A 12,994-nucleotide genomic window follows, 5' to 3' on the forward strand; every position below is an offset into this window, starting at 1 on the left:
AAAAGTCTCAGCTTTTCCATTGTTTTAGCACGACCAAAATAAAAGCCCCTGCTTTTCCGTTACATTAGCACTCCCAAAATAAAAGCTCCCGCTTTTCCATTATTTTAGCGCTACCAAAATAAAAGTCCCAGCTTTTCCATTAATTTAGCACGACCAAAATAAAAGTCCCAGCTTTTCCATTAATTTAGCACGACCAAAATAAAAGTCCACACTTTTCCGTTACTTTAACGCTAACAAAATAAAAGTCCCAGCTTTTCCATTATTTTAGCGCTACCAAAATAAAAGTCCCAGCTTTTCCATTAATTTAGCACGACCAAAATAAAAGTCCACACTTTTCCGTTACTTTAACGCTATCAAAATAAAAGTCCCAGCTTTTCCTTTTTGTCAGTCATTCGTTTTTAAATTGTTTAATTTGTAGAAACAGTAAATAAAAATATTCATAAAATATTATTTAATTTTCTATTACCCATGGACCAAGAGCTTTAACGTCTACTGATATTACTTTTGATATTACTTTAAATTTTTACATTCCAAAAGTTTTAGAGACAGCATGAAGTAAAAATGTGTTCTTCATCTATCATGCATGTTATTTAGATCTCATCTGTACGTTTCATTAACCCTGATGTAATCTCCAATCACGTGGTGCGCTTAAGCCCCGCCCCTTCCACAACAAACTTGTTTTTAAATATCCGTTTTTCTCTTAGATGCAGTTCTGATGTTAACTCAATGCTTCCTAGATTACTTTTCACAGGAAAGACAAGTCCTTTTGGCATAGAGTTTGATTTATTAAACATTGTAATGTCAAAAATATTGTGTTGTCATGAATTCAATCTCTCACAAATCAGGGCACTCAAACATTTGATTTACTTAAAGATATGTCATCAGTTTTACTTCATTTGAATGAATATGACTTTTCTAAAAGAATAAAATATATATTATCGATTTGTTTTGTGTTATTATGAAGGGAAAATGCTGTATTCATCAGACTGGACTAACTCTAACCCAGGTCTGCTCGTTTACAATCTATAAAGTCTCTGTTAAAGTAACACATTTGTTTTATTTCATTGTATTTAGTTATTGCAGTTTCAATTTGTACCAATGTGAAAGTTATTGTGAAGTCTCAAGAACTTTCTGAATTTTGAAAGTTTAATAAAATAAAATAAATCCAATCAACAAACTGATGCATAAGACAAATTCACAATTCACAACACAAATCAGCATCGCTCGACGCTTCCGTATTAAACTAAAGGTCACTCTTTGTAAACATCTCATTCATATATATATATATATAATCTTTTCTTGCCTCTCAATGGCTTTGCTGTAGCTCTTGAACATGTTTTAATTCTCAATTTGTTTAATATAAAGCGGTAAATGTATTAATAACCTGGTAAAACAGGTTCACTTTCAAACCTTTAACACACTCAGTCATTAATGAGAAGCTACTGATCAGATACAATATGGTTTTAGATGAACAAATATTAAGTTATGACTGCATTATAGACTCAGTCCAGCAGTTTCATTCATTTTGTTGTGTTTTAAATGCATTATACTGAAGGTGTGTTCAGTGAATAGATGAATATTACACAATGCATTTATAAGGTGTATAATTAATGCACTGCACACACTGCTCTTCTTCCTCAGTCATGTTGTCTTGTTTCCAGTCTAAATATCTAACAATTCTTAAATCAAGATGCATTTACTAGATCAGTAAAACCACATGAGATATTTGTTCTTGTTTTCTTAAAAAAAAAATAAAACTGAAGTGAGTTTTTGCTTAAAACAGGCAAAATGATCTGCCAATGGGGTGAGAGAAATAATCTTATTTCTGATTGAAATCTTGTTTCTTGTTTCCGTCCCAAACAGAAATCAGATTATTTTTCTCACCCCATTGGCAGATCATTTTGCCTGTTTTAAGCAAAAACTCTCTTCATTTAGATTTTAATAATAATAATAAAATACTACATAAGAAGAGCATTTTTTGTAGTGTGCATTAAGATGGTTTTATGATGCATTATGTACAGAAGTGTTGTGAGGATGGACAGTCATTCAGTAATCACTGCTTTAATCTGACAACACAGACGATATACACAACATTTACAGTGTACAGATCCTCGCATTAAAGCAAGCAGTGCAGACGTCCACAGGTAACACACACACACACACGTATTGGTACAGACAAGGATTTGAAATATTTTACATAACGTTTATGATGAAGGATTGTGACCCTTATAAAAACACACACAAACAAATATCAAAAAAGTGTGTGCAACACTCAACAACACACAAGACATGTTTAGCTTACATCGTAGCGATTCACACAAGCTTCCCGTTCAAAAATGCCCCTTTGCAATAAAAATAAAATCTAATACAATTATTTTACATTCCTTAAAACGTCCTGTAATATGTGAAGCAGTGCAGAAGAAAGCAGTCAGTCGCTGTCGCTGCCGGACTCGCTCAGCTGAAGATCGTCTCCTGAGGACAACAACAGACAAAAACCATCAGGCGCCGGAACCATTACACCAAAAATAACAAAAACTACGACTTTATTCAGCATTGGCTTCTCTTCCGCGTTTGTGTTCAATCCTCAAATAAAGATTCAAACGGTTATGAGTCAGCGAATCGATTCATGATTCGGATCGCCAATGTCACGTGATTTCAGCAGTTTGACACGCGATCCGAATCATGAATCGATTCGCTGACTCATAACCGTTTGAATCTTTATTTGAGGATTGAACACAAACGCGGAAGAGAAGCCAATGCTGAATAAAGTCGTAGTTTTTGTTATTTTTGGACCCAAATGTATTTTGGATGCTTCAAGAGACTCTAATTAACCCACTGATGTCTCATATGGACTACTGTGATGATGTTTTTATTCCCTTTCTGGACATGGACAGTATAGTGTGCATACACTTGCATACGCTCTCGGACTAAATATAAAATATCTTAAACTGTGTGTGAAGATGAACGGAGGTCTTACGGGTGTGGAGCGACATTAGGGAGACGAGTTAATGACAGAAGTTTCATTTCTGGCTGAACTATCCCTTTAAAGAAACGGTTCACTTTCAGCAGTTATTGTCACCTTAACACATTAAGCCTAGATTACATTTATCTGAATGCTAGGAATAGGCGTAACAATGTGAAGTATCAATATATCAATACTGATGTGAGTATTAAAAAGTATCGATACGCAAATAAAAATATCCATACTGTGTTTTTTTTACCAGTAATTCTGTTTATTTAAAGATGATTTAATGCATACGATACGAATAACCTATGTTACTGAATAGTTGTGTAGTATAGGACTTATTTTCCTGCTCATCTAACCGAGACAGAATCAATCGATCACAGAGAGCGTTCGCTCACTGATGACTGTATAAAAACAGGGCTGCGTTTCCTACCATAAGAAAGAAACCATTGATGCTTTTGGAAACGCAGCCCTGAACAAAGCTCATCAGAACACAGAAAAAACATACGTGTGTTAATGTACAATAAACAATTAGAAATTGATACATTGATAACGTTGATATTAGGGGTGTAACGATTCCTCTACCACATCGATGTATCGATTAATATTCCTATGTTCCAACTACATCGATCTGTGCTCGGCCAGTTGGCCTTCCGGACGACATATATCGATCTAATATCGCTTTAGAAGGTAATCGATCGATTGTATCGATAATAGGAAATAACGCATTTGATTTAAGCACGTCAGACTTTATCTGGATGTTTTCTCTCAGCACTTTTAATGATAAAGGCGTTAAACGTTACTCAGTCGGCCTATATGTGACGTCAGCCGCACGCGCCAGCAGCCGCGCAGAGAAGTGGCGTGTTATAAATGTGTGTTATTAGCGGCGAATCGCCAGCCCCATGTGCGGTGAGTGAGACTTACGAAGCGTGCTCATCAGCTGGCTGCTGCCCTGTGATTGGCCGAGGCCGTTGGTGCTGTTCCCGCCGGGAGAGAGCCGAGGGTCCGGATCGGCTTCACTGTCGGAGCTTTCATCATCCGGCCCGGATCCGGATCCACCGGAGTCTGAGGAGGAGCTGCTGCTCATCTGCTCAATCACATCCACCTCAGCCCGCAGCTCTGAGCCACACACACACACACACACACACACACACACACACACACACACACACACATAAATAAAGCTGATTGATATACGTAATTATATTTATTATAAACTGCAAACGCACTAGGAGTCACACACATGGCAGAAAATTGTGTGACCAGATCGATTTATTAAAGCATTAACATACAAAAAAAAAAAGAATTTCCGTTTATTCTTTATTCTTACCTAACGTTAATTTTGCCTCACGTAAATAATGATCAAAAATATCCCAATACCTAATTGTAAATAGCATAAGTGTTTTTATGTATAACATCAAGAAAGGCTATTTAAAACTAAATTAATGGTCAATAAATAAATACTGAAGAAAAAATAAATTACATTGATTGATTATTTTTGACTGATTTTATTTTACATGTACAGGAACTCTGGATGCAGCGGCGCGCTGTTTTGGTTCGTGTTAAAGATGCACTATGTAGTATTTTTGCAGTAAAATGGTGTTATATATTTTGTTCAGTCGAGTACCTACAATATCCCAGATGTTTCCAACTATTTGTAAATTGTGAGAAAATTGCTATTTTAACTGAGGACCGGGACGTGTCAGCATAGTGTTTGAGGGAGTCGCCTGTCAATCGCGTCATATCTGCGCTACCCTCGGTTTGGGCTTTTATTTGGCAGGAGCGCTTTACTCTTAGCAGTGTGAACAACTGAACGCACGGAGTAACGTCATAACATCGTTTTAAACACACTTAAATGTATCTAATATGATAAACAGAGCTACAATACCTCAAAATCATAACCGGAAGAGCGGATCAGTGCAGGCGCCCGGCGACTGTGTCCCGTCCCGTCATAATAAAAGTCCCCTGTGTTCCACACTCGCTCCTGCTCTGCTTTAGACTACAGTAACGTTAATAACCGCATGCATGAACGTGATTTCTGCCCGAGTCCTATTTTCCACCAGCTGTGATGAGAAGACCACATCTCCCAAGATGCTGCGCTCACAATTTGCGTCATCAAACTACGCCTTTGTTTTGAATAGGCGGAAAGTTGCATAGTGCACCTTTAACCTGACTTATTACACGTCTCTGTGAAATACTTGATTCTGATTGGTCAATCGCCCATTCCAGCGGTATGTTATTCCCAGATAACACACACCGCTCATCCGGGTACTGCAAGTTATCTTGACCGGTTCTACTTTAAAGATATTTTTCTGACACAAACGCATCGATTGGAATCAGAAGGCTCTATTAACCCATCGGAGTCGTGTGGAGCACGTTATTTGACGGACAGCTGCATTTAATGGACTTCAGAAACAGCTCCAACTACTGCTGGGATTAACGTTAGCCTGGACTTTTTAAATATAACTCTGATTGTATTTGTCTGACAGAAGAATGTCATAAACACCTATAATGACCTGAGGGTGAGTAAATCAGAGGCTTGGGTTCATTTTTGGCTGAACTAACCCTTTCAGCATTCATTCTCAACATTTAGCAGCGATAGATAAAGGCTTAAAGCAGTCTGGAACTGTTTTTCTTCGCGGCAGCTTTGCGTAAGAGCTAATAAAATATTTAATCTCAAGACAGTATTTAGTGTGTAATTTATCTGAGACTAGTAGGCGTGTAATAAGCGGGATAATGTCCACCCAGCCGGTTGTTATCGCAGAATAAACCCCTTCAGAGTGAAGCGAGATCTGATCCTGATCAATCTGTCGGGGTTTATTCTGCGATAACAACCGGCTGGGTGGACATTATCCCTTACATTACGTTAATCTATTCACATTTCTATCATGTAAAACAAGAGTGATGCAGTTCAGTCTGTCTGCTATATCTGTTAATGTTGCTCCTGATCGCAGGCTTCCGTGAATATTTACCTTAAACATAGATTTAAGCTTCAACTAAGTTTAAGTGCAACGCAAAAATCTCAACGTTGTAACTGAGTGCCCGTTTACGCCAACACTAGGCTAGTTGTAACTTGAACACAGCTGGAGCAACAGGTTTCCTGAGGGGAAGCGCTCCGCTCCTTTATATATATGTTTGTAGTTTTTTAACTCTTTTTATCCGCGTTTGTAGTTCTAATCAAATCCTCGTCCAACTAGCAGTGGGTTGTGGGTAATATCAGCCGTTAGAGTGTGTGTCAGATTCTGACCGCAAATAGTAAACCCTCATCCGGGTCTCTTTGGAACGCTCTTCAGCTTACTACGATTTGGGACGTACTAACTCTATTCTCCAATACTATGTGGTATGGACAGTGTGTGAATTGGGACGCAGGGTCTAAAAGCACACCAGACCTCGTTTGATGTCGTCAAGCTGCGGCTCCGGAGATGGGTTGTCTTTGCTGGGCGAGCTCTTGGCGCCCCCTGCTGGCCGGATGGGCGTGCGGAACTGGGCCGGGTTGGCCCTCACCGACTGCTGCTCCAGACGGGCCTGGATCTTACTGCTGCCCTCGGCTCTGACACACACACACACACACACACACACACACGTTTGTTTATATGGCATATGGGGACATTCCAAAGGTGTAATGGTTTTTATTCTGTACAAACCGTATTTTCTATCCCCTTACACTGCCCCTAGCACTAAACCGACCCATCACACACACACACACACACACACACACATACACACACACACACACACACACACACACACACACACACACACACAGGAAACATTCTTCATTTTTACTTTCTCATAAAAACTCCTCCTGTGTGATTTATAAGCCTTTTGTAAAGTGGGGCCATGGGTAATGTCCTCATATTTCACCCTCTCCTGTAATACCTGTGTCATACCCATGGCATTATACACATTTGTGTCCTCATATGTCACACACACTCTCTCTCTCTCACACACACACACACACACCTGGTCTTCTTGACCTGTATGCTGCTGCTGAGCTTCTCCAGCATGAACTCTCCCGTGTCGTGGTTGATGATGAGCACACAGTCCTTCTGATACGGCCGCTTGTTCCCCTTGAAGACCGTCATGGGGGGAGTGGAGCCCTGCGGGAGAGACAGTGAGTGGAGCGCGCGCACACACACTTTTTTATTTCTGTGAATTGTGGGGACATTCAATAGGTGTAATGGTTTTTATACTGTAAAAAGTGTGTTTTGTATCCCTCTACACTGCCCCTAAACCAACCCATCGAACACACACTGCCCCTAACCTACCCATCATCACACACACACACACACACACACACACACACACACACACACACACACACACACACACACAAACACACACACACACACACACAAACACACACACACACACACACACACACACACACACACACTCACCGGGATGTGTGGTAGTGTGATGGTCACCTCCTCGCCCTTCCCCACCTGCAGCTCTCCCTCACAGGAAGTGTCGATGGATGCTGGCTTAAAGTCATCTGATGACGAGAGCACACCATCATCATCATCATCATCATCATCATCATCATCATCATCACCATCACCACATCTATTCTACTCGTATTGTGCGTGTTGTGTGTGTGTGTGTGTGTGTGTGTGTGTGTGTGTGTGTGTGTGTGTGTGTCTCACATCTGATGGTGTGGAAGGACGATCTGGGTCTCTTCTCGAAGCTGTCTCCGAGCTTGAGCACATGCTCCTCTTTATCCAGAGGCGGGTTGGAGCTTCCGTTCATCACGGCGCGTCACACCGAGTCCCGAGCGCGGGATCTCACGGTGTAAACAAGGACCGGAGACCGGAGGAGCTGACGGAGCCAACACTTCCGGGTCACGGGAACACAAACAACGCCTTCGCCACCACAGAGCTCTACCGTATTACGCTTTTACAATCACACATTTAGCATTTCAAGCACAAAACATGCTTTAGATGAGTGGTTAATCTTTTAAAAATTAGATGAAAAAATATTTAAATAAAAAAAATGAATAAAGAGAAGGAAACATCGTGTTAGTGCGAGTGTTATCAGGTAATATCACTATTATTATATTATTAGGTCATATTTTTTTCGGTGAATGAAAATAAACAAAATACAAAAAAACGATTTCGTGGTTTAACATCCGGGTTAGTGATGCCGGAAAAAAAGCCGGTAAATAAATACGTCCGTAATACAACAATATTGTTTTCTTAAAGCGTCCCTGGTGCTATTTAAACATTATTTTATATTAAAATAACGTAGCTTTAAAAGAATGTGAATATATTAAGTGCGTACCGGTGAGCTGATGGCGTGACCCTCGCCCGATTACCGTAATCACACTAAACATCACATTCATTAGGGACTTTAAGCAACAGCCACTGATGGAACGGCAACGGCGTTCTGGCGTTCTATTACGCATGCGCGACTTTAACTGCTACTTCGTGACGTTCTACTGTAACCGTCTACTACGGGAGAACAGCTGATTTGCCGTAGTCATTAATACGTGACAGATTAGATAAGTAAATATAGTTATGTGGCATTTTAATTGTATCTGTTTATAATTTAATGCCAAAAGCAACCATTTCCTTGCTTTTTAAATTACATGTTTCTTTATATTTGGTCAAATTATGTTAAATGAACCATTACGCCGTCTCTTTACTGTTGCTTAGTGATTTTTGCGTTCTTTGGCTACGGCAGTTAAAAGTTTATTTCCGGTCGCTGTTCAATATCTGAGTCATTACGGGAGAGCGACATGGAGCCGCTCCTCACGCTGAACGTGTGAGTGAGAGAGAGAGAGAGAGAGAGAGAGAGAGAGAGAGAGAGAGAGAGAGAGAGAGAGAGAGAGAGGTCACACACTATCTGCGACCACAGCCATGGCACCTACACAGCCGAGGGTTATCCTGCTATTCAGCGGGAAGCGGAAGTCAGGGAAGGATTATGTGGCAGATTTGATACAGCACAGGTGAGCGGGAGCTTAGTGTCGCGCGCGCACACAGGTGAGGTGAAGCGCATGAATATGAGCACTGATGCTGTTGTTCTGACCGCAGGTTGACCGCGGAGGTGTGCTGTATACTCAGACTGTCTGCGCCGCTCAAACGCCAGTATGCACAGGTACAGTACACTCTCTGCGTGTGATGAGAACAATGCTTAGGTAGCTTAGGTGGAGCGTGTCAAAGTAACATCCACATGGATGGAGGACCCAGTCAGTGGATGATTTTTTTCTTCTTTAAAAGGTTTGTTGTTGTTGCAGACAGTCTATCAGGAATCACTCTTATAGGGTCATATACATTTTCCCAACTTTTATTGAACACTGATCAGTTCAAAGCAAAATGGAAGAAGACGGTTCCTCGGCACAAGTGTGTGCACCCATAGCCATACTTTGAAAGTTTGTTTCAGTTAAGAAAAAAATCACGATTAGTTTAGTTGGCATACACTTGGTGCATGTCTTATAAAATATTAAACATATAAACGTCTGTGAGAAAGAGAAGAGTAAAGTGTGAGAATATCAGATGTGTATCAGTGTATTGGATCCGTGCATTCGGCCTTAAAGTGACAGCAGCTTTGTAACTTTTCTACAAGTATTTAAATGAGTTTAAGTTAGTCGTCTGCTAGTGTGTCAGATGGAGCGTCACTGACTGGCTTAAACCATGATGGCATAATGTGCATTTATACAACTATAATACAATAATGCGGCGACATAAAGAAGGACATTTACTTTTGATACTTAAGTACTTTTGAAAACTAATACTTCTGTACTTTTACTCCAGTAAAAATCAGTTTTTACAACTTTTACTTGTAGTGGAGTAATATTTGACCAGCAGTACTTTAACTCTAGTAATGAAGTTGAGTACTTTGTCCAGCTCTGACAGGATCATTGTGTGTGTGTGTGTTGTGTTTGTGATGTCAGGATCATTGTGTGTGTGTTGTGTTTGTGATGTCAGGATCATTGTGTGTGTGTTGTGTTTGTGATGTCAGGATCATTGTGTGTGTGTTGTGTTTGTGATGTCAGGATCATTGTGTGTGTGTTGTGTTTGTGATGTCAGGATCATTGTGTGTGTGTGTTGTGTTTGTGATGTCAGGATCATTGTGTGTGTGTTGTGTTTGTGATGTCAGGATCATGATCTGGACTATGAGGAGCTGCTGGGCTGTGGTCAGTATAAGGAGAGACACCGAGCAGAGATGATCCGCTGGGGCGAGGAGAAGAGACGGCAGGACTCAGGCTTCTTCTGCAGGCTGGCCATCGAACACGCCACGCAGCCCGTCTGGGTACACACACACACACACACACACACACACACACACACACACATACACACACACACACACACACACAGCCCCAAAACCTACCCATCTCAGGAAACATTCTGCATTTTTACTTTCTCATAAAAACTCCTCCTGTGTGATTTATAAGCCTTTTGTAAAGTGGGGCCATGGGTAATGTCCTCATATTTCACCCTCTCCTGTAATACCTGTGTCATACCCATGGCATTACACACATTTGTGTCCTCATATGTCTCAAACACATGTCCATACACACACACACACACACACACGTCGCTTCTGTCATGTGACATCAGTTACGCCAGCTCTTGGGTCCTCAGATCGTCAGTGACTGTCGGAGGAGGTCAGATGTGCAGTGGTTCTGTCAGGAGTTTCCAGAACGGTGTGTGTGTGTGCGGGTGGAGGCGTCAGAGCAAATGAGGACACAGCGAGGCTGGACATTCACCGCAGGTACACACACACCACCATCATTATCAACATTTTCATCATACACACACACCATCATCATCATCATCATCATATACCATAGACCGTAAAAAAATATGGACGACTCGACATCATCCGTTTCCGCTTAGCAGATTTGAAGCTTTCAGGCGGGGGTGCACGGCGCTGACATCTTGGGACCGAGTCTGCGCAGTAGCGATTTCGGGACCGGAGCATAGACTGTAAAAGAGTAGAGCAGGAAGAGCGCAGGAAGTACAGTCGCGATATCAAAAGCCCGCCCACACTCTCGCAGATGCAGAACAATTAATTATGTTGGTGTGAAATAAACAGTTATGGAAATGTGGAAATTAAAGCTAAAGCTCCAATCTGCTCCAAAAAATTTCGAAAAAAGTCCGTTAGTGCCTCAGTGACAACTTCACTCAGAGAAGCCGTCAGTCTCAGCTGTCAATCATGACGTCACACCCCCCGTTTTTATATCATCAAATAACTAACTCAAACTAAACTTATTTTTAAAACGAACACCTGAAATGAAATCATCGTGATGATAACTGCCTTCAGTGACATAAACTAACTTTGGGGAACATTTTTTGAAGTGAAATTTTATTATTTAGTTTGTCTCGCGTCCATTAGAAAACACAGAGGCGCGGCTATACTGGGACCGGCCACCGGGGGGCGATCGAGGCCCGAAAGCTTCAGTAAATGAGAGGGAGACTGCAGGCTTGTCATATACACACACACACCATCATCATCATATACACACACACACCATCATCATATACACACACACACACACACACACACACACACACACACCATCATCATCATATACACACACACACACACACACACACCATCATCATCATATACACACACACACCATCATCATATACACACACACACACACACCATCATCATCATATACACACACACACACACACACACCATCATCATCATATACACACACACACACACACACACACACCATCATCATATACACACACACACACACACACACACCATCATCATATACACACACACACACACACACACACACACACAGGTGGCTCTAACGCTGTGTTTGTCAGGAGTGGATGATGGAGAGTCGGAGTGTGGTCTGGATCAGGCTGAGTTCGAGCGGGTCATCAGGAATGACGGAGCTGATGCGGATCTGGAGGTCCAGCTGGATGAGCTGCTCTCATTGGTCACTTCTCGACTGGACTCCTCAACACCACACACACGCTGACACACTGAGCTGAAGGGGAGAGGAACATGCTCAAGTGTTCATGGGTTCAGGCTTCCTGTGACCTTAAAATTGTCTTAAATTGGAGCAGAAATTCTCAAACTCAATATTATGCATTAAATTAGAGCTCTGTGATTTCTGTGATGCAGAAAATGTGTCCGGATCCTTTCATAAATCTGTAATTTACTGTATAAATGTGTCCGGATCCTTTCATAAATCTGTAATTTACTGTATGAATGTGTCCGGATCCTTTCATAAATCTGTAATTTACTGTATGAATGTGTCCGGATCCTTTCATAAATCTGTAATTTACTGTATGAATGTGTCCGGATCCTTTCATAAATCTGTAATTTACTGTATGAATGTGTCCGGATCCTTTCATAAATCTGTAATTTACTGTATGAATGTGTCCGGATCCTTTCATAAATCTGTAATTTACTGTATGAATGTGTCCGGATCCTTTCATAAATCTGTAATTTACTGTATGAATGTGTCCGGATCCTTTCATAAATCTGTAATTTACTGTATAAATGTGTCCGGATCCTTTCATAAATCTGTAATTTACTGTATAAATGTGTCCGGATCCTTTCATAAATCTGTAATTTACTGTATGAATGTGTCCGGATCCTTTCATAAATCTGTAATTTACTGTATAAATGTGTCCGGATCCTTTCATAAATCTGTAATTTACTGTATAATGAATAAATGGATGAATAAATCAACAGTCGGTCCGACTCTTAAAGGGCCAGTTCTCCATTAATGAGAATCCTGGGATCATTTCCTCCCTAATGTCGCTCAAACCCGTCCGCCTTTCCTTCCTCATATAAAGCCATGGAGTCTCTTCAGAACATCTGGAATAATCCGCTCCATCCGGACGGATCCGTTTCTGCTGTGTGTCTGTGTGTGTGTGCGTGTCTGTGTCTGTGTGTCCTAATCCTAAAATCCCCTTATTAAACCTGATAGGTAGATAAAGAAATCGAGTGAATCGGTTATCAATGCATTTTTTATAGATGCAAAGCAAAATGATTACAGGCATATATTTAAACACACAGTACAATGAATATGCAACACATAAAAAA

General features: G+C 40.9%; 2 protein-coding genes across 2 annotated transcripts; one reads left to right on the top strand and one right to left on the bottom strand.

The window, feature by feature from the left end:
* Positions 1-2,041: 2,041 nt before the first annotated feature.
* Positions 2,042-7,878, bottom strand: eaf1 (ELL associated factor 1). The gene is made up of 6 exons (XM_067449399.1): positions 7,612-7,878; positions 7,366-7,460; positions 6,929-7,065; positions 6,355-6,515; positions 3,890-4,084; positions 2,042-2,472 (listed from the first exon to the last, which is right to left on the bottom strand). Exons 1-6 carry the CDS (start codon positions 7,712-7,714, stop codon positions 2,429-2,431), a joined length of 735 nt encoding a protein of 244 aa, XP_067305500.1. The 5' UTR covers positions 7,715-7,878; the 3' UTR covers positions 2,042-2,428.
* Positions 7,879-8,701: 823 nt separating this feature from the next.
* pmvk (phosphomevalonate kinase) lies at positions 8,702-12,707 on the top strand. Its single transcript, XM_067449850.1, has 5 exons — positions 8,702-8,912; positions 8,998-9,061; positions 10,064-10,216; positions 10,552-10,681; positions 11,761-12,707. The coding sequence occupies exons 1-5, from the start codon at positions 8,824-8,826 to the stop codon at positions 11,916-11,918; spliced, it is 594 nt and encodes a 197-aa protein (XP_067305951.1). The 5' UTR covers positions 8,702-8,823; the 3' UTR covers positions 11,919-12,707.
* The last annotated feature ends 287 nt before the right edge of the window (positions 12,708-12,994 follow it).

The sequence above is a fragment of the Pseudorasbora parva genome, chromosome 7 (assembly GCF_024679245.1).
Source record: "Pseudorasbora parva isolate DD20220531a chromosome 7, ASM2467924v1, whole genome shotgun sequence".
In the NCBI taxonomy this organism is placed as follows: domain Eukaryota; kingdom Metazoa; phylum Chordata; class Actinopteri; order Cypriniformes; family Gobionidae; genus Pseudorasbora; species Pseudorasbora parva.